This window comes from Dromiciops gliroides, chromosome 3, assembly GCF_019393635.1.
Source record: "Dromiciops gliroides isolate mDroGli1 chromosome 3, mDroGli1.pri, whole genome shotgun sequence".
NCBI lineage: Eukaryota > Metazoa > Chordata > Mammalia > Microbiotheria > Microbiotheriidae > Dromiciops > Dromiciops gliroides.
Window position 1 is genome coordinate 59,129,593 of NC_057863.1, and position 21,234 is coordinate 59,150,826.

Genomic DNA, 21,234 nt, shown 5'->3' on the forward strand with positions numbered 1-21,234 from the left:
ATCCCTTGCTGCAAATGAACTCAGCTAAAACAAAAGGGGAAAATAATCAAACCAAACTAATTCACACTAATACCAATGTCTTAACAATTCTTTTTTTTAAAGGATTACCCATTAGCCCAAATAAACCTCTTCTTGGTATAATTTCAGGCAGGTAAATAAGAGTGGAAAAAATTCAGAAAATACAAGAAAAGGGAGGACAAAAAGGACAGGGGGGCCACGACATAAGCAAAGCTAGCCTTACCTGGCTGCCCCAAGGTCAGAACCAAAAAACATCATCCTGCTTCTTGACTTCAACATATAATTCATAGTCTTTTAAGTTATTGTTGTTTTTCCCACAATGGCTCCCATAGCAACCAGCCAGTCTCTTCCTCCTCTCTCTAGCACAGGTTTTGGAGTGATGGGTGGGCAATCCCTTATAAGCAATATGTGAGTAGGTTTTATAAGTCAGAAGTTGCCCATACAGACTATTCTTTTTAAAATGTAGTGAGGAAAAAGGCCATAAATAATTCCTCACTTCAATCAGGTATCCATAATTTCACCAACATTAATACTTCCCTTTCTACCAGTGCACATCAAAACCTCCATACCTTGAAGATGGCAAAGGAAAGGCAGTGAGCTCTCGAACTCATGATATGATTGCTCCAAAAAAACATCAAAATAATGCATAGAACAATGCCTGGAGCAGCAAAACCCACAGAAGAATGTGCTGAAATCATCTTCTAACCAAGAACAGCTTGGAAGGTCAGAAGGAGGGAGTTGCTGTGCTGATACAGGAGTCGAGCCCAACCCCACAGTCACCCTGACACAGATCCAGTCCCAAGAAGGCCTCACCAGAGAAGCAGACCCCCAGAGCCTCTGAATCAGCTGAAGTGCCAGTGTTGTCTGGAACTAAGCTCACAGTCTGGTGAGAGGGCTGAGCCCTGGGCAGGGGGAGGACTACAGGGGTCTATGCTGTGCTACAGGCAGAACTTGGGTTTTCACCCTGCGGGGAACAGGAGGTAGGCTTGAGTAGCAGTGGAGCAGTGGGGGAGGGGCACTGGCTCATCAGAGCGGACAACCACAACACTCAAACTGGTGATTAGCAAGTTGTCTGGGGTCATCTAAGACCAGGGAACAGGCCAGGGGAGTGAAGAACCTGATGTTCCTTAAATCATACCACCTGGGACTTCTGAAGCTTGGGATACTACAGCCTGGAAACAGTGGCCCCACGTTAAGGAGCTAAAAGTCTAGTAAAAGAAAGCAAGGTGAGGACCATAGAAAGTTTCTTCAGTAAGAAGGAAACCAAGGGCACCCTCAGAGGAAGAGTCAACTGCAGGGCCCCTATATCTAAAGCTTCCAAGAAAAACATGAATTGGTCTCAGGCCATAGAAGGCGCAATAAGGACTTTGAAGAGTAATTAGAGAGGTAGAGGAAAAAAATGGAAAGAGAAATGAGGTGGATGCAGGAAAGACATGAGAAAAACGTCAACAGCTGAAAAGTCAAATTGGCCAAATGAAAAGGAGGTACAAAAGCGCTCTGATGAAAATAACTGCCTAAGAATTAGGATTGAACAAATGGATGCCAGGTGACTTTATGAGAAACCAAGACACAATAAAGCAAATCCAAATGAATAAAAAAATAGGGGCAATGGAAATATCTCTGGGAAAAACTGCTGCCTGGAAAATAGGTCCAGGAGAGATAATTTGAAAATGATTGGCCTAGCTGAAAACCATGATCAAGGAAGAGCTTAGATATCATCTTCCAAGAAACTGGCTTTGTCTATTGTGCTTTAAGGAAATGATGAGCAGGAGGATTTTAGAGAAACCTGGAAGACTTACATGAACTGATGCTGAATGAGAGGAGCAGAACCAGGAGAAAATTGTACATAGTAACAGGAAACATTGTGATGTACACTCGTGATAGACTTGCTCTTCTCAGAAGTGCAATGATCCAAAACAATTTCAAGAACTCGGATAGAAAATGACAGTCAAAAGAGTTTGGACTGACCATCTTCACAAGAAATACCAGTTAGTTGAACACTATCTACTATCTACATTAAAGACATGCACTTGGGGGCAGCTAGGTGGGCACAGGGGATAAAGCACCAGCCCTGATTCAAGAGAACTGAGTTCAAATCCGACCTCAGACACTTGACACTAGCTGGTGACCCTGGGCAAGTCACTTAACACCCTCCCTCCCAAAGACGTGCACTTGGATGGATAACATATAGAACTTGTCCATCAGTGGTCGGTCACACACATACACACACACAAACTGGTACAGATAGTACAGATGAAGAAGTTGGGGGCTTGTAATTAAACAGGAAAAAGAAAAGTGGTTGGATCACCATGGGGAAAGTTAAAAGCTCTTTCAATAATGTCCAATTTTTAATAACAACATTCTCAGGGTATTTCTGTATGACAGCGACACATAGAATACAATGGTCTCCAAAGAATTAAAAATGAATTATCACAGAAAGGATGATGGAAAGACTTTGATGGGTAAAAACAGATTGTAACACATAATCAATGAAGAATTTCCAAGAAGGTATCATTATGAAATGTATTGTTCAGGACAAAATGATAACAAGTACACAGCCATAATTCTCCACTGATACCCTCAAGAGGTCCACAGAAATGGAGGAAGCCCCAGACACTTTATGTGGACCCCTGAATTACTAGAAAGCTGATAAATTCTTGAACTCACACACACTTTGAGTACTGAAAATATTCCCTTAAGTCACAATTCTATGGTCCGTGGTTTCCAGAACCTGCCCTACCCACCCTCAGAGTCTTTATGAACATAAAATGTCATATGGTACATTTACTTTTAAGAGTTTAAAGCACTATGTAAATACAACGTATCATTAGTATTAATTCAGTAGAGTATCTTGGGAGACATTATTTTATCCAAAAAGAATTATTTGAAGGTCTCCAGCGAAGAGGAACCTATTACCTCCTACAGGAGCTCATTCATTTTGGACAGTTCTGTTTAATTTTTCTTCCTTAAAATCATCTTAAAGTTGTTTTCTTTGCAATTTCCACCCACTATTCTAATGTCTGTCCTCTGAGGCCAAGCAGAAGTCCAACTCTTCTTCTAAAAACAGTCCTTTAAATATCTGGTGGCAGTCAGCATGCTGTGTGGTGGTGTCGGTGGTCACACATACATATTCCTTCGCCAAAGTATATATTTCCAGTTCCTTCAAACAAGTCTGATATGACAAGAACCCAAGGCCCTTCATTACACTATCCCCCAGTGTCATCTTCTAGATGCTTTCTTCCATCTATCAGTGTCCTTGGTAAAATGTGTCACCCAGAACTAACCACACTTCTGTAAGATTTGTACTCATTTCCCCTTCGCAGTTCCTAAGAACATAAATGGCAGACACTAACAATGTACACATTTTTCACTAAAGTTCTATAAAACAAATGTCTTTAATGGTCAAAAAAAATGCCTTTTTAATTGATAAAATACCACTATACTCCTTTTTAAAAAGAACTCATTAGCTGTGGTTGTACCAAAATTTAATTTAAATGAACTTATTTATGAGAGAATTTGATATGTAACACAAAAACTAGTCTTTTCACCATAGGTAATTATGTACAAATGCAACTGGCCTGAAACAGAGGCACAAAGATTTCTTAAAGGCATGTATTTTGTGGGCCAATCTAACATCACTGTTCAACTCCCCTTTCTAACATTCTCAACCACTGACCTATCAGTATAGTTTGCTACAACCCAAAATTCTTATCTTATGAGACATGCAGTTTAATGAGTCTCATGAAGTGACCTGATAAATATAGTGCCTTTCAAAAGAAAATGTTCTGATAGAGCACTGGCCCTGGAGTCAGAGTGACCGGAGTTCAAATCTGACCTCAGACACTTAGCGCTTACTACTGGTGACCTTGGCAAGTCACTTAACCCCAGATTGCCTCACACACTAAAGAAAGAAAGAAAGGAAAAAAGGAAAAAAAAAATAGAAAATGGTCTACCACAAGAAACACATTTAATACCATATCACAGCTTTTAATATTAAACAAAGACTAAAGATAAACGGAACAACTAGGCAAATGTGCTGTCTTCCCAGCAGTGTGAGAATAGAAGAACACTGTTGCTACTAATTAAATTATTTTTCTGTAGATAATTTCAACTATGCATATTTTAAAGGTCCTTTCCGTTTGTCCCTTTTTCTAAAGGCCAGGTAGGCATAAACAGCTTTGTCCAGGTGTGTCTACATGCCTCAGGACATCAACCCTGGTCTTTTAAAATTTAAACAGCTATTTTAAACTAATTTGGCTCTTGAGAAATACAATATTGTTTCCAAAGCTTTCAGTGCCTCAAGAAAACAGCCTCAAACAGCAATGGATCAAGATTATTCACTGCATCTCAGTAAAATCAGTAAGAATCTTCCTCAGACTCAAAGTTAATAATGACTATCTTGTCTTCTGTTTAGGGGTAAGGTAGATGTTAAGAAAAAGTAGATTTTATTGTTACTATTCCCAACCTTAACACACTGCTTTAGAAAAGGTCATTTATGCTTAGAAAAAAAGCATTTCCTGACTTCCCTGGGATTTACTAGCGAGCATATATTCTTCAGTTCTTTCCAATCACTGCATTACCCTGCTTCTTCCCTTTTCATGAAGTACACCAATTTGTTTCTGAGTCAGTCAAATCAGAAGACTCCCTTTAGAGTCTTGTGATGTTAAAAATTTTCTCCCAAGTGTCAAAATTCTTGAAAATACCACTAAGAGGCAGACAAGTGGCCCAGTGGATAGAGCACCAAGACTGGAGTCAGAAAAAACTAAATTAGAATCTGGCTCAGATGCTTCCTTACTTAACAGTGCCACCCGGTGTAAGTCACTTAACCTGTTTCTATTTCCTTAACAGCAAAATGGGAATAATAACAGCACCTACTTCCCAGGGTTTCTGGGAGGATCAAAACAGATGGTATTTGTAAAGCACTTAGCACAATACCTAGCAAATACATGGTAGGCACTCAATAAATAAATGCTGTTTCTCATTCCTCTCTGTTAATATCTACCACCACATTTGATAATAGCAAGCCAAAGAAATCACCTTTGTTACTACTCTACTCAGCTAATATTTATTATTGATTCAGAAATTCATCCTTCATTATGGTAAACCATCAAGAATACATACTCCTGGAAGTACATAACATTTCCCCTCTTTTTGCTAGCTTCAGTTTTGCCATCATATGAAGTAAGTGCTTGTAAAGCATTTTTACTGCAATTATATCAGCACAAATATCAAATGAATTCTGCTGGGAAAGAAAACCACTTTTTTAAAAGTTCAAATATTTAGAGCAACATCCTAAATGCAAGATCCCAATGTATACATTATAAATACTGGGGGCAATAAAGTTATCAATCCTTCGACCTCAATACAGCAACAATGACAGTTTTGCAAGCAAATTATTTAAAAGAATATATGCTGGTTAATTTGTTTTAAAACTTTCAAAGCTTTCTACAATTGGAATGAAAATAAAACAAAATATTGAGCTCTAAGACAAATGAAGTCCCTTGGAGCTTCAGTTTTAGCTGCTACCATTCAGGTAGAACTATTAAACAAATGTAATTCATTCCATTTGTAGGGAGCAGTCTCTCTTAAAGTATTTCTAAAAACAGCCTTGTAAATAGCCTTTCCTCCAACAAAATAACAAGTTGTGGCAAAGTAGAACAGAAAGCCGATTCCAGTTATTGTTCGTTCATCACTTATGTCCGATTAAGGAATAGGCTGGTCAAAAAACCCAAAAAACTTTATTAGACAGTTAAAGTAGGTGGTTGTTTTCTTAAGACTGATATAATATCTAACTTGAGAAATATTAAAGTTAATTCAATATTCCAGTTTACCTAGATATTTAACATATCTTGTCAATGTGAGGAGTAGCTCCCTGATACAGAGAGCTATACAACTCCACTTAGGACTTAGTATACAATCTTTCAAAGTTAATATAAAATATGCATTACCCTCTAGCCAACCCAGCAGTGAGTGAGCCTCAAAAAATTACCCAGCTCGTCTTGTGACAAGACACATATGCTCTATCACTTCTATTTGGACCCAAAGGCTTTTTATAATTACCAGAGTTTATACTCTTCTGGAAAAACTTTTGAGAAGTGTGGGTCACCTCCATGCCAAGATGAGGAATCAAAGGAGGACTTTAATGGAAGATTCAACACCTATATTAAATATAAATATGTTACATATTACACTCCTGAAATCTAGAGTTGACGGAGATTCCGTGAATATTTTATCAAAATAGTAGTCTTTTAAGTATAAGGGGAAATGCTGAGATATGCATGTAATAGGAAGTTAAAATTGAGGTTGTAGGGGCACTAGGTGCACAGTGGGATAAAGCAACTGCTTTATTCAGGAGGACCTGAGTTCAAATGTGACCTCAGACACTTGACACTTACTAGCTGTTGACCCGGGCAAGTCACTGAGCCATCATTGCCCCACAAAAACAAACTAAAAAAAAAAAATAATTGAGGTTTAAAAATAGCAAAGAGCGTAACACAGCCACTTTTCAGAAACTGACAAATATACTTCTCACAAATACAAAAGAGATTAAACCCAGAAGGGTTAATATAGCTTACTGTGTTACATAAACAGTCTAAGAAAACTATAAGTGTTCTTATTACTTTCTTTCTTCTACAGTACATGTCCTGAAGGCAAGTCGTGAACCTGACTCCCAAGGCCTGCTGCTCTAACCAGTATCCCAGGCTGTCTCGTTCTACAATTATGTATAAAATAAACTATTTTCCAAATTAAAAGTATATATGGAGCTTTAAGTGGTGCTAAGTATTTGCATATTAAGTTCATTAGATTTTGTTAGTGATAAATTCTATAAAAGCTTATTTCCATTCCAAAAAATATCAAATAATGGGTTTCCCTTCCCCATCAATGGTGGCGTTTGTTACGTAGAGTCATAAAATATGAGTGTTGAAAGGGACCTTAAAGTCGTTCTAAAACAGGATTCTTTACCTGGCAACTAGGTGTTAACTCAGATGGAAAAAAAATGACATCTTTCTTTCACTAATCGCTAACCGAAATTTAGCTTTTCCTTAAGTTAAACAACTCTTTCACTGAATGTCAATAGGTCAGTCAACAAGCAGTTAGTAAGCACTTAGCATGGGCAGACATTGTTTGAAGAGCTAAGAATACAAAAAGAAGGACAGTCTTGCCCTCAAAGAGCTTAATGTCTAACCGCAGAAAAGACAACACACACAAGAAAGCTGAAAATAAAAGGGATTGTCTGTGGTGGGAGTGACAGGGAGAGCACAAGGGTATCCAAGGGGAGGCATCCCTAGAAGTGGTGAGCAGGTGGGAGAGAAAGGAAATACTGATGGTGGTCTGGGGAGAACTGCTCAAATGAGGGTCTGGGAAGAGCCATTCTATCAGAGGAGAGACAGGCTGGGTTTTTTTGTGTGTATGTACGTTGGGGGAGGAGGATGGGGGGAATTAAGACATTATTAGTCCAATATCTGCAATCTCATCAACATGAATAACTCCTGCCAATCAAAGATCTAGATAAGCAATGTGTTGAATTTAAATTGAAATGAACCTATCTTCTCATTCCGTTCAACTGTTGCCTATGTCTTCTCAAAAATCCTCCACAGGTGTTCTCCCAGAAACATGTTGGAGGTGTTCCTCAATGAAACACTCTGGGACAGTCCTAATTATTAAGCTTTTCCTTATGAAAAGCATAAATCTGCTTTTATTCAAGTTCTACCTAATGCTCCTAGTTCTGGCCTCTGGGGACAACAGAACAAGGCAAATTCCTCTTTCAGAAGCCAACCCTTCAAAAACTTAAAGCCTGCGACCTCATGTTTCCCTAAGGTTTCTCTTCTCCAAGCTAAATATGCCCGGTTCCTTCAATAAATCCTAGATGGCACAATGTTTAGGAACTTCATTATCTTGTTTGTCCTCTTCTAGATGCCCCTAAGTTTATCACTGTCCCTCCTAAAATGGGATGCCAACAAAATTATTCCAGATATGGTCTGACCTGGAAAGGCAGAGTGTAAACTATATAAAACAGGGCCATCAATCTCCCTAGTCCTTGAGAGCATATCACTGTCCATACTATGAGAAACGTCGCTGCCGATCTTGGCTGACATAACTACTCAAATCCACACCTCTTTTTCTTAATCCTAAAACTTTACACTTATCCCAATTAAATTTCTTATTTCTTCTTATTAGATACCCAATTATTAAACTTTTTCTGAAGCCTGTCTCTGTTTACTATCAACAAGTTTCCTATTTTTCCCAACTTTGTGTTTATAAAAAATCTGACAGTTTTGGGACAGCTAGGTGGTGCAGTGGATAGAGCACCAGCCCTGGATTCAGGAGGACCAGAGTTCAAATCTGACCTCAGCCATTTGACACTTACTAGCTGTGTGACCTTGGGCAAGTCACTTAACCCTCATTGCCCCACCAAAACAAAAAACAAACAAAAAAACCTAACAGTGTTTATCTAAGTTACTGATAAAAAAAAAAAATTAAACTGCACAGAGCTAGAAATAAATCTTTGGGGCACTGGAGAACCCTTTCCAAGGTAACACTGAGCCATTAATACTCTTTGGGTATGGCAATTCTACCTGTTCATAATCTATCTAATTGCATTATGGAGTCCACATCTCTTTTTTTTTTTTTTTTTGCTGGGCAATGGGGGTTAAGTGACTTGCCCAGGGTCACACAGCTAGTAAGTCAAGTGTCTGAGGCCAGATTTGAACTCAGGTACTCCTGAATCCAAAGCCGGTGCTTTATCCACTGCGCCACCTAGCCGCCCCTGGAGTCCACATCTCTTCATCCTTTCCACGAAATAGCATGAAACTTTTTGAAATGTTTTACTAAAATCCAGAACAAGTTACATTTACCTTGAAATAACATTCTACTTTTGTTTTGGACCTGTGATTTCATGGGGGGGGGGGGGGGGGAAGATGCCTTCTACTGAAGTATGGGTGTGTGTGTGTGTGTGTGTGTGTGTGTGTGTGTGTGTGTGTGTGTGTGTGTGTGTGTGTAAACTAGATAGATATAGTTTAGAAAGTTTACTGGGAGGCTGAAAGTTTAAGTGACTTGCCCACCATCACTAAACCAGTATAACACTGTCACTTGTAGTCTAGTAATAATAACCCTGTTAAAAAAAAAAAGTGAAGTCAGTTTGCTTTAACCTATTCTTGAAGATATAATACTGACTCTGATCACTGCTTACTTATCAAGATGTTCACTAACCATAAGGTGACCTGGGTTTTAATCCTACTTCTAAAGAGTACTAGCTTTGTCACCATAGATGAATCTCTTTACCTCTGAGACTTAGTTTTCTCACCTATGAAATCTGCATATTGTTCCCTACACCAATCATCTCATTGACTTATTGGGAGGAAAGCTCTTTGCTATTTCTCTAACAGCTGTCTTAACTGGTCTAAGTGCCTCAAGTCTCTCCCCACTTCATATTCCACAGAGCCATGAAAGCCCTCTACTCAAAAATTTATTTTAGTAAATTTTTAATTTATCTTTGTATCCTCCACAGTCCCTAACATTGTGCTTCACATACAAGTTTTCAAAAATTATCGGTTAAATCCCCCAAAAGAGAAAAAAAACCTATTTTGATAAAATATTGTATAGCAACTCTTTTTGCGGGTAGCTAAGAATTGGAATCACAGGAACGCCCATCAATTGGGAATGGCTAAATAAGCTGTGTAAGGATTGTGATGGAATATTATGTGTTCGATAAGAAGATTACAACAGGATGATCGCAGAAAGGCCTGGAAAGACTTTTATAACTGATGTACAGTGAAGTGAGCAGAACCAGAGAACTTTGTGGCAGAGAAAATATAATTGTTTGATGAAGAACTGTGAATGACTTAACGATTCTCAGCAATACAGTAATACAAGACAATCCCAAAGTACTAATGAGAAACACACTATCCACCTCCAAAGAAAGAATTCATATTACTGAACAAACGAAGCAGGCTACTTTTCACTTTCATTGTGTTTCTTTTATTCAAGTTTCTTGTAAATATACGAATATGATATGCAAATTGTATAACCCATAGCTGACTGCTGCCTCAGGGAAGCAGGGAAGGGATGGGGAGGAAGGGAAGGAAGGATAAAATTTGAATTCAAAACTGTAAATAAAAATATTATTCTTAAAAACAAGAAAATGATTAACATATTAAAGAAAATACAACACTGAAAAAAATTATCTCTCAATACCAGAAGACAATTTTTAAAATACTTGTTCAACTAAGTGTTAAATGGTAGTTCAGTGTGAAGCATGACAAGTCTTCTCCAAAGTTACTAACAAATCTAACTCATTCTCCATCCTCATACCTTTGGATCTCTGAAGCCTGCTGCAGCTGAACACCACCTCTCTCTTCCTAGATATTTTTCTCCCCTCAAGGGTTATCCTGTCACTACTTCCTCCTAGTTCTCTTCCTGTAGGCCTGACTGCTCTTAGATCAGTTGCTGATTTATCATCCATGCCACACTAACTGTGTAGTACCCCAAAACTCTGACGATCTCTTTCTTCTACAACTCTCGTATCCATCTCTATGTGGTGTGTAAATTTATTTTGATTTGGGACCCTACCTTTAGGCTGAGATTAGAAAGCCTTAGGCCCTCAGGGGTCCTCTCCCCCTCCTCCTCAGCTTCACTGAGCGAAAAAGCAGACAGCTGGGGGGAAAAAAAAAAGCCCCCACTCCCCTTCGACCTGACAGAGCTAATACCTGTCTGAGGCACTGAAGTGGGAGTGCACCCCCCCCCCCCAAAACCAGCCGCAAGCCCTGGCTGCGATTAGCTTGGTCTGTGGGGGAAGGGAAGCCCCGAGATTTGAGTGGAGAGAAGAAAAAGATAGATAAAACCTGGGAGTTAGATAGCAGAGGAAGGAGGGTCTAGATAGACGTGACTAGAGGGGACTAGAAGAGAGGACCTGACTGAGGAGAGGACATACTAGATTAGACAAGATTGAAAAGGAGAGCAAGGAGGGCTGACTAGAGGGGAGCGAGGGACAAGACGGAGGAGAGTTCGTTTGGAAGAAGGGAGACGGGGCTGACAAGGTTACAGGCCTTAATACAAACCAGGAAAAGTGTAATGTGCCCTGAGGCCGGGAGGCGGCTAAGGCCCTTATTGTATTCGAGAAAGTTCGAATTGCTGCAGGTGGAAGAGAACAGTGGGAAAGAGACCGAAGGGAAAGCAGTCAGGTTGTACATTTTATTTCCCTGTATTCTTAATTTTAAATAGTATCTCATAAATAAACTCTGCTTTGATTATTTTTGTTAAGAGGCTTCTTAATCTTTAGTCTATCACTTTGGGAGCAGCGTGGTGGAACTTTACAAACGGCCCACATTAAATTAACGAACTCAGATAGCCAAATAGTCAGAAAGTCCCCAGATTAGTCCTCCAGTCAGCTTTAGCCCCCCAAATTAGGCTAGTCAATTCAAAAATATTTTTACAGTGGGTGATTCCAGTCTATATACCAGCCCTAATCTATCCTAATTAGCGGTCTCTTATCACCAAATGCCTATTGGATGTTTCACAATAGACATTCCACAGACATTTCAAATTCTTTTCCCTGAAACCCACTCCTCTAACATCAGTGTGATCCTCAATTCTTCACTCTCAACTCATCTCAGCTTCAATCTCCACTTCTCCTCCCCTCCTTTCTACTTATATCCACCATTGTAACTCGGGCACAATCACCCTCTTCCTGGACAACTCTAACACCATCTTAACTGGTCTAGTTGCCTCAAGTCTCTCCCCACTTCATACTGCACAGAGCCATGGAAAGCCCTCTATCAGAAAATCCCAATGATCTCACTTACCTCCAGGGGAGTAAATAAATAGAAGCTTTGTTTTTTTCACAACATGATCCCTTCCTACCTTCCTAGTCTTTCTCTACAACCTAGTCATAGTAGTCTATTGCTGTTCCTCATAGAGCATCTCCATCTCCCAATTCCATGCCTTTGTAATATGCTGTACTCCATCCTACCTTTCAAAATCCCTAGTTCCTTCATACCACACTTTCACGATGGACACCTGATAACACAGGCTCCCTGGCAGGGTAAGGTGCCTTGATGTTTAATCCCTAGTACCCCTTCTCCCAGTCCCCCAAGCTGGCAACCTAGGTATGTCCTCAAAGCTTCACTTTCACCTTCCACATCCAATCTGTTGCCCATTTCTATCAGTCTCTCTCTGTGACATCTCTTGAATATACCTCCTTGTCCTCCTCTGACACTGCCACATCACCTCAAGCCTGCTGGTGAGCCTGCCTGCTTCAAGGTCTTCCCACTCCAGTCTATCATGCACTCAGGTGCCGAATTGATCTTCCGTAAAGACCAGTTCCAATCATGTTACCCTTCTACTCATAAACTCCAGGTGGCATCCTACTGCTTGAGTTCAAATATAAATCTTCTGTGTAGCTTTTAAAAGCCCTTCATATTCTGAACCCTTCCGATCTTATTCCCCCCCACTCCCCACTCCCACGAACACACACAAACCATCAACTGTAATCCAGTGATATTGTCTGCCTTGCTGTTTCTAGATGAAGACACTACAATGCCAGCTATTTTCAGGGGCTGTTTCCCATGCCTAGAACTTCTTTCTCCTTATCCCCATCTCCCAGCTGCTGGCAAGCCTCAGCTAAAATCCCCCCTTCTACAAGAAACCTTTCTCTCCTCCTAAAGACCAGGCCTTCCCTCCATTGATTATCTCCAATTACCCTGTATATATCTTGTTGTACATCTCCAAGTTATCCTGTATATATCCACTTGTGTTTCAAGCTGTATCCCCAACTAGACCTTGGTCGCCTTGAAATAGGGATTGGAGTTGGGTTTGGAGTTGGGGAGGGGTTTTCTGGTCTTCATTTGTATCCCCACTGCCTGACACAAGATGTAGTAATTAATAAATATTTGTTGATTGATTCACTCATTTTACTCATTTGTGACCATATCCATTTGGGGTGAGTGGGTGAGTGTGTTACTTCTTGATCTCATTTACCTGGGGCATTAAGTGTTTGTCCTTCATTCTCAAAGAAGGCCATGACAAGGAGGGATGTCATGACTTGCAGTGAAATGGATTTGAGAGAGGCAGGGCTGTGCAAGGTCACCAACCTCACTCTCTCCTCTAGAGACCTCTGGTCCAGTGCAACTACAGAATCAGACGAGTGGAGATGGCCCCAGATGTTAAGGCAATTGAGTTAAGTGACTTGCCCCAGGGTCACAAAGCTATTATGGGTCCCAAGGGACATTTGAACTCAGGTCTTCCCAACTTCAGGGCAGGGCTCTATTCACTGCACCACCTGGGGCATTAAGAGGTTGAATAAATTGCCCACGTGGGCACACAAAGAGAATTCCGTAACCTCCTACCCCTGCCAGTTCCTAAAACCCAAGTCTTCAGCATTCTTAGGGAAATCTCCAATCCAGTATGCAGTTACTGTCTACCATTTGAATGGTTGTAATAACTTTAGGTCCGTTACTTTATAGAAAAGTAATCTAAGAAAGTCAGAATGATTTGGAATAGAATGAATAGTTTAACATTCTCTATTTCAGCTAAAGTGCTAAACTAGAAAAGGAATTTACTTTCAGACTTTTGAAAATGTTTGGAGTATAAAGACTAAATGTGCCACCTAGATGCAGTGGATAGGGTGACAGGCCTGAGTCAAGAAGACTCATCTTCCTGAGTTCAAATCTGGCCTCAGACACTTACTAGCTGTGCAACCTTGGGCAAGTCATTTAACCCTGTTTGCCTCATTTTCCTCATCTGTAGAAAATGAGCTGGAGAAGGAAAAGGGCAAACCACTCTAGATATTTGCCAAGGAAACCCCAAAAGGGGTCACGAAGAGTCAAATATGACTGATAAGACTGAACAAACTGGACCTTATCTGTTGGCTTCATCTGTAAAATGAGATGAAACTAGATGAGCTCCCAAGTCCTTTCCATTCTAAATGTAAGAGCTAGTGAACTCTAACTATAACTGCTAACCACTTTAATATCCCAACTTTTCTGCCAAATACAACATACTTATTCAAATACTACTCAAATGTGTTTCTGATCACAATAATGTGGCTATTTCCTTCAATGATGATGACAATCCATCCAGACTTTCCTACTTTCTGGGACACACTCAGTCATGTTCTCCCAAAAACATGTCATAGGGTCCAACCTATGTGCAAGGGGTTTTCCCCCAGTTTCTAGTTTTCCTAGGCTCTGGCCAAGTGACCAGAGCATCTTTTTCCATCAAGCATTCCTGGAGACCATACATTATTTTTTTCTTCTTTAAACTCTTTATTTGTTAAATGTTATAGCCTATTCTCACCCCAATCCATTGCCTTCCAAATGATATTTCTTTCTTTTCCTTTTTTTTGGGGGGAGGGGGGGGTGTCGGGGCAATGAGGGATAAGTGACTTGCCCAGAGTCACACAGCTAGTGTCAAGTGTCTGAGGCCACATTTGAACTCAGGTCCTCCTGAATGCAGGGCCTGTGCTTTATCCACTGATCCACCAAGCTGCCCCCTGATATTTATTTCTAATTAATTAATTCTGACGTGATAAGTATTTTTAATTCTGTGACTTACAGCCATATACCAACACTGGCATTAAAAAAGACAAACTGGGGAATAGTTTAAAGAGCTATAATATATGAATGTAATAGAATATTACTGTCTATAAGATATTATGAATATGATGAATAGGAGGAGGGAGTGCAAAATAAAAGTAAAGCAGAACCAGGAAAACAATATACAAAATGGAGAGAACAACTAAACAATCAAAACTGATGGTTGTAAAATTGTAATGCTCAAGTTAGGCTCAAAGGAGACACTTCCTCCTCCCCTACTTTGCAGAGATCCCTAACAATGGAAGACACAAGGTGAGACTTCAGAAATAGTTGTTTCAACTGAACTTTCCTTCTTTTATTCTGTTAGAAGGAATAGTCTCTGAAAGGGGACTTCTGCTACATTGGAAAATGCAGGTGATTTTTTTTTTAAAGAAAACTATTTTTTCAAAGACATTGTTTTTAAAGATGGGTCTTTGTTTCTGAGAAAAGTGTGAGGTCATTAAAGGAGTTCTGTAGTTTCCCACAGGCAATTCAATTTCTCCTACTTAATTCTGGGCTCAGCTTGTAGTCCATCTGCATTGTCTATGGGGGAGAGGAAAGGAGAAGATGGGAGATGGGAAAGAGAGGGAGAAGGGGAGGGGAGGGTAAGAGAAGTGGGGGAAGACAGACAGACGCTGATACTCTAGAGGGCATTCACCTAACTAGACATTTCAAAATCAGAATTGAGTAACAGACATTCCTTATCTACTGAGTTTTACTTTTGAATGGTTACAGAGCTTTTCCAAGAGGATCTACTTTATATAATCAGCACATCATCAGTGTGGAGAACATCTGGAAGACCGCACTATTCACAAGGAATCCTTCACTTTGGATTCTACACTGAATCTCCATCACTGTAGCAAAACACCTTTGACAAACAAACAGCTTCCTCTTTAATTTATGATCAAGGGTTTGCAGAACAAGGCTATTTCTATTGGTATAACTTCCAAGGAATCTGGAATAATTTTTTGTTTGTTTTTGTTTTGCAGGGCAATGAGGGTTAAGTGACTTGCCCAGGGTCACACAGCTAGTAAGTGTCCTCCTGAATCCAGGGCTGGTGCTTTATCCACTGCGCCACCTAGCTGCCCTGAATCTGGAATAATTTTACTGCAGAAATGGAAGGCAGCATATTGGAAAAAGTGGGCTTCAAGGTGATATTTTGCTGTATCAAAGCAGATCTTTTTTAATAAGCAAATAATAAACCCAGTGAGAGTTTATATTCTCTCCATCTTTGGAGATAATTTTTCTTTGAAGAAATTAATACCTTCTTATCAATGCAAACTCAGCATCTTGTCTGCAACTTATAAGTTTCCTAGAGCACTGAAAAGGAAAGGGAATAAGCAATAATACAGCAAGCCGGGAAGTAGGTGCTGTTGTTATCCTAGTTTTACAAATGAAAAAACCGAGACAGAGGTTAAGTGACTTGCCTAGGTTCACACAGCTGGTAAATTTCTGAGGTCATATTAAAACTCAGGTCTTCCTGATTCCAGGTCCAGCGCTCTACCCACTTAAATTACCCACTTACCCAAGACACACAAAAGGCGAGATTTCAATGATGTATTCTGAGGTCAGATCTCTAGCCACTATACCAAACTCTCTATGTATTATATTCTAAAAAGAAAATTTAATCCTCCCCTCTCAAAACAAACTTTGTCCTTTATGTCTTTCCTTTCTATTACCTGCCATCATTTAAACTGTGGGGTTTTGGGGGTTTTTGTTTTTGTTTTTTTTTTACAAAAGTCCCCCAAACAGTTTAGCCTCTCTAAGTAAACTCTTCGATCAAATGAGAAGCATATATCAAGCACTTGTACCACATGTTAGACCCTATGCTAATTGCTGGGGACACAAAGAAAAAAGTGTCCTGCCCTAAGAAGCTTACATTCTAATGAGTAAACAACATGTATATAAATGATACCTGCAAAATCCACATAGATAGAATGAACCTTAAGAGAAGAAAGCACTGGCAGCTGATGGGGGAAACGGGCCTGGAAAGGTTTTCCTGTATAAGGGCAGCATGGACTGAATCTTGAAAAGAACCAGGGATTCTAAGGGTGAGACATGAGAACCGAGTGCATTCCAACACAGGAGACAGTCAGGGAAAGGTATGGAGAATACAGAGGACGTGTCATGTGTGAGGGATAAGAAGTAGGCCAGGACAGCTGGACTGTAATGACTGTGGAGGAAAACAAGATTGGGGGAAACGGAAAGGCAGAAAGGGCTAGGTTATAAAAAGCTTATAGGGACGAACAAAGGATGCTATTTCATCCCAGGGAACGCCACACAAGTTTATTGAGTAAGGGATCAACAGGAAATTTAAGAAAATCACTTTGGGAACGTGTGAAGATAGACTGAGGGGGAAGAGGCTTGAAACTAGAAGACTAATGGGAAGGTTATTACAGGAGAGGAAGAAAAAAGGTGATGAGATCTGCACTAATATGGTAGTTGTCTGAACAGGGAGAAAGGGAAGCTGTGAGAGATGCTGTGGAGATATTATGAGGGTAGAGTGAGGAGTAAGAGTTAAATGCAAAGGGGTCTGAATCTGGGTAATTGAAAGGACCATGGTTTCTTGATAATCATGACAAAAGAATCCCTGGTTTTGGACACTTGAGTTTGGTCAGGAAGAGACTAGAAGGGCAGGAGAGACAAGAAGTGAACATCTAGGAATCAGCAGCATAAACAAGAATTGATGAGATCACCAAGTACGATAGTGTAAAGTGAAAAGGAGAAGAGGACCCAAGACAGAGGCTGGGGGTACAGGTCAGATCCATCCAACGAGGAACCTTCCAAAGGAACAGGCAGGCATGAGGGAGGGCAATCGAGGCAGAACCAGTCATGAAAATGCAGACATATCCAGGGAGGAGGGTGATCAAGAGGATCAAATGCTGCAGAAAAGAAGAGATGGGGATTGAGAAAAGGACCATTAAAGTTTGCAATAAAGAGATACTGGTAACTTTGGAGAAAGTTGCTTCAGAAAAATGATGAGGGTCTGAAGCCATACTGCAGAGGGCTTAGAAGAGAATGTAGAAAGAGAAGAAAGGGAGGCATTCCGCATACATAGCTTTGTCAAGGAATTTAACTTAGAAGAGTGATGCATAGGACAGTAACTAGTAAGGATGGGAGGATTATGGTGAGTTTTTTTTAAGAATGGGCATGTTCACAGGCAATAGAAAAGGAAACAGTAAAATAGAGATTCAAGATGATTCGCGATTATTCATCTGTAAACAGAGACTGGGAATGACAGTAAAGGCAGTCTTTTAGAGAAAATGGAAGCACATGGGGGAGGGGAGGGGTGTATGTTTAGAGAGTGGCCTTAGCAAAGAGAAGGGTTCGCTCACTGAGAATGGACCTTTTATTTTTGTATGTGTATGAGGCTAAGTCATCAACTCTAAGAGTGGGGTAGAGGAGGTAATAGGTGGGCTTGAAGGGGGAAGTTTTAGAGCAGCTACCTTGGCAAGAGGGATACAGCATTGAACTGAGAATAAAGGACTGCCCTGCATCCCTGAGAACCCAAAGGAGCTTAGATAACATAAATCTGTAGTCAGCACAGCTTCATGACTTTTTCTAGTTCTGCTCAGTAGAAGATGAGTGGGCACAAAAGAGGAGGGTAGGAGTAATACAGTCTTTAAAACAGTTTCAGTCAATTGAAAATTCCCACACTAAACACTACTATATTTTATAGCAGCAGATAAAATAATGGGTTATAGAAGTTCACCTACAGGCAAAAGAAACTATGTTTGAAAAGTTACATTAGGCTTATTTCCCCTGGAAGTGCCTGGTTCACACTAGTTCATGTGCTCTTATATTAGCAGAAACTGTGCCATACTCCTGATAAAAAAAAATTTAGAAGAGATATTAAAGCTAAAGTTTTTGAACTGTAGTTTGTAGCACCTATCTCTAAGTATAAAAAGTAATTCCTACTGCATATTTTAAATTTTTATAAATGTGGTAAGAGAAAATATAGAAAAACTAGAATGTTAAGATTCATAAATTTATTGAACAAAGAGTACCAGCCTCTATCTGAGCTTCAGGGGAAAAGACTTATACCTAAATATAAACCTCCCTCTGTGGCTGGCTGGGGCACCCCTTAAACCTATTTTATGGTGTCTAATAATAATAATACACATTTATAATGACTTAAGGGTTTGCAAAGTACTTACAAATACTATCTTATTTTATTCTCACAACAACCTAGGAGGCGGGTGCTATTATCACACTCACTTTACTGAAGAAGAAACTGAGGGCAAACAAAGGTAAAGTCACTTGTCAAGGTTCAGAGCTAGTAGCTAATAGAAAGATGAACTTGGAATCAAGAGAGATTTGTTTTAATTCCTCCCTGAGGCACTTATTAAAGCGTGTTACTGTAGGCAAGTCACTTAACAGCCCTCAGCCTCATTTTCTTCATCTGTAAAATGAGAAGCTGGACCTTCTTTCCAGCTCAAGAATCTATATTCCTTCAGAATTCAGTTTGCTCCACATAGAAGGATACACATAAAGGACATCTCTGTAAATAAAATAAGAAGTGAACAAGGAAGGCAAAAATTAATCAAACTCTCATGATTTAAAAAAAGGCAGCCTGTTCTAGAAAATTCAATATTGGACTAATTTGTTTGGTTTACCTTACAAGGTTAGTGTTATCCTTGCACTCCCCCCCCCAAAAAATTGCCTTTTCTTCAATTCTGCAAGAAATTAGTTGTGGTTATCCTAAGATTATTACAACATTTAATAAGACTATATTAAATAGTATTTTAAATATTTTCCAGTTTCTTTTCAGTAACAAAACTGTCCTCAAGAACTGCCTTTTTGCAATTTTTCATACAAGTACCTAAGAATGACAACGTTAAAGAGCAAGTTCCCAAGATCATTAAAAGTCAAGATCCTGTTACGACACCAGTAGGTAAACGCATTCTCTCACTGTACTGAAATCGTGATTGACTATTTTCTTGGCATCTGGAAGAAGGTTGGAAAACATTAAGAGTTCGATTATGTTGTATTCACTGTAATGAGGTCCAAATAATAGATGTATCTTCTTTCCTGCTATTGAATGTTTTTCATAGGGGTAAACGTATGTAAGAATTGTTGCAAATTCAATCATTTCAAATACACTACTACAAGAGTTCAGTATTTACTTTGAAGACACAGTAATAAAGGGCAGATAAAAGTAAAATCCATTTAAAAGTCGTGATCCTATCGCTTTAATTTTAACGCAGTGTAACCTCAGGGCGAGTCATAACCTCTCTCAGGATTTCAGTTATTATCTGTCAAGACAGGGAGGGGGGGGGGGAGGGGAGCAGATAATCTCCGAGGTCCATTTCAACTCTGAGGATCCTTCCATCCATCCCTCCCATCTCCATCTAGTCCATGACTGCCTGCTTCGGGCTAGAATTCGGTAACAGAACGAGCAGAACCGTGGTGAAGCCTCCCCAGTTTTGTTCAAGTTTTAAAAGGCATAAACCGCGGACTTTTTTCATCCTAATGTTGGGCTGATTCAATACCAAAGTGGGGGAGAGGGAGAGAGACCCACGGAAATAGACGCCGGGCAGTACTGCTATCTAACCGAGCCTTCCCTAAATTCAGTCAGTCACGCATGACTTGCATACTTTTGCCTCCATATTTAGCTCGCGATCGAGGGTTTTAGAGGGTTTAGTAGCGAGTCCCTCTTAGGCAATCATTCACCAACTCCGGCTGCAGAGTAACCAACCGAGGGGCACCCGAGCCTGGTGCCCAGATGGGCATCCCTGGCTTCCCTCACCCGTCCTGAACATTTCTGCCAATTGCCCAACCGAAAATCAGGGGAGCGACTGCAGCGGTAACGGCGGGTGTTCTCTCAAGCGTAAAATGCCAGGCAGGAAACCAAACGCCCACCCGAGGCTCCCCGAAAGCCGGCGCGGAAACTTGAACTGGGGGTGGGGGTCTCCGTGACGCGCTGCGGGCTGCCTGTCTTCCGAGACGGAAAATCAGGGTCAAGTGCACCCTTCCCCTCCCGGCTCCGAGTCCGGGAAGCCCCGCGAGCCCCGGTCGGGGGCCGGCCCCCAGGCTCGCAGCGGCTGCCCTGCCTCCCCCGGGGCCCCGAAGCGGGGGCTCCCGCGGCGGCCCGGCAGGTGCCTCCCTCCGGGAGCGGCCCCGGGGCTCCGGATAGGGCGGGGCACACAAAGGACCCCCACCCCCACCCCGCCCCCGGCCCGCACTCACAGGCTGCCCGAGCAGGAGGTGCACACGAAGGAGCCCACGGTCATGTTCACGTAGGTGGGGCCCCGCTGGTCGCAGTCGAAGCACTTGCGGTTGTGCGCGATGGCCGGTCATGTCCCGCAGCATCTTCAGGTGCTTCTCCTCCTGCTTCGCTTCGCGCTGGCCGCCATGGCCGCGGCGGGGAGGGGAGGGGGAGCGAGAGGGAGGGGAGGGAGCCGGGCGGCGCTGCGCCCGGACCCCGCACCGCGCACCGCCCGCCCGTCAGCCGCCGCGCTCAGGCACCCCCGGCTCGGCCCGGCCCGGCGCGGCCCCGGCCCCGGCCCCGGCCCTAGGGCCGCCCCCGCCGCAGCCTCCGCGCGCCGGCTCACTGGGCGACCCCCGACCAGCCGGCCCGCAACGAGCGCCAACCCCCGCCGCCGCCGCTCCGGCCGCCGCCGCCACTACCGCCGCCACCACTACC

At 41.4% G+C, this 21,234-nt stretch overlaps 1 protein-coding gene across 1 annotated transcript in view; it reads right to left on the reverse strand.

Moving 5' to 3' along the window:
* The window catches only part of AGFG1 (ArfGAP with FG repeats 1), a gene marked incomplete at its 5' end in the record, with an annotated part of 87,036 nt that extends 66,010 nt beyond the window's left edge, over positions 1 to 21,026 (reverse strand). Inside the window, 2 exon segments of the mRNA XM_043993339.1 lie at positions 20,778 to 20,878; positions 20,880 to 21,026. Of these exon segments, the coding sequence (XP_043849274.1) occupies positions 20,778 to 20,878; positions 20,880 to 21,026 (248 nt within the window).
* Between the last annotated feature and the right edge of the window lie 208 nt (positions 21,027 to 21,234).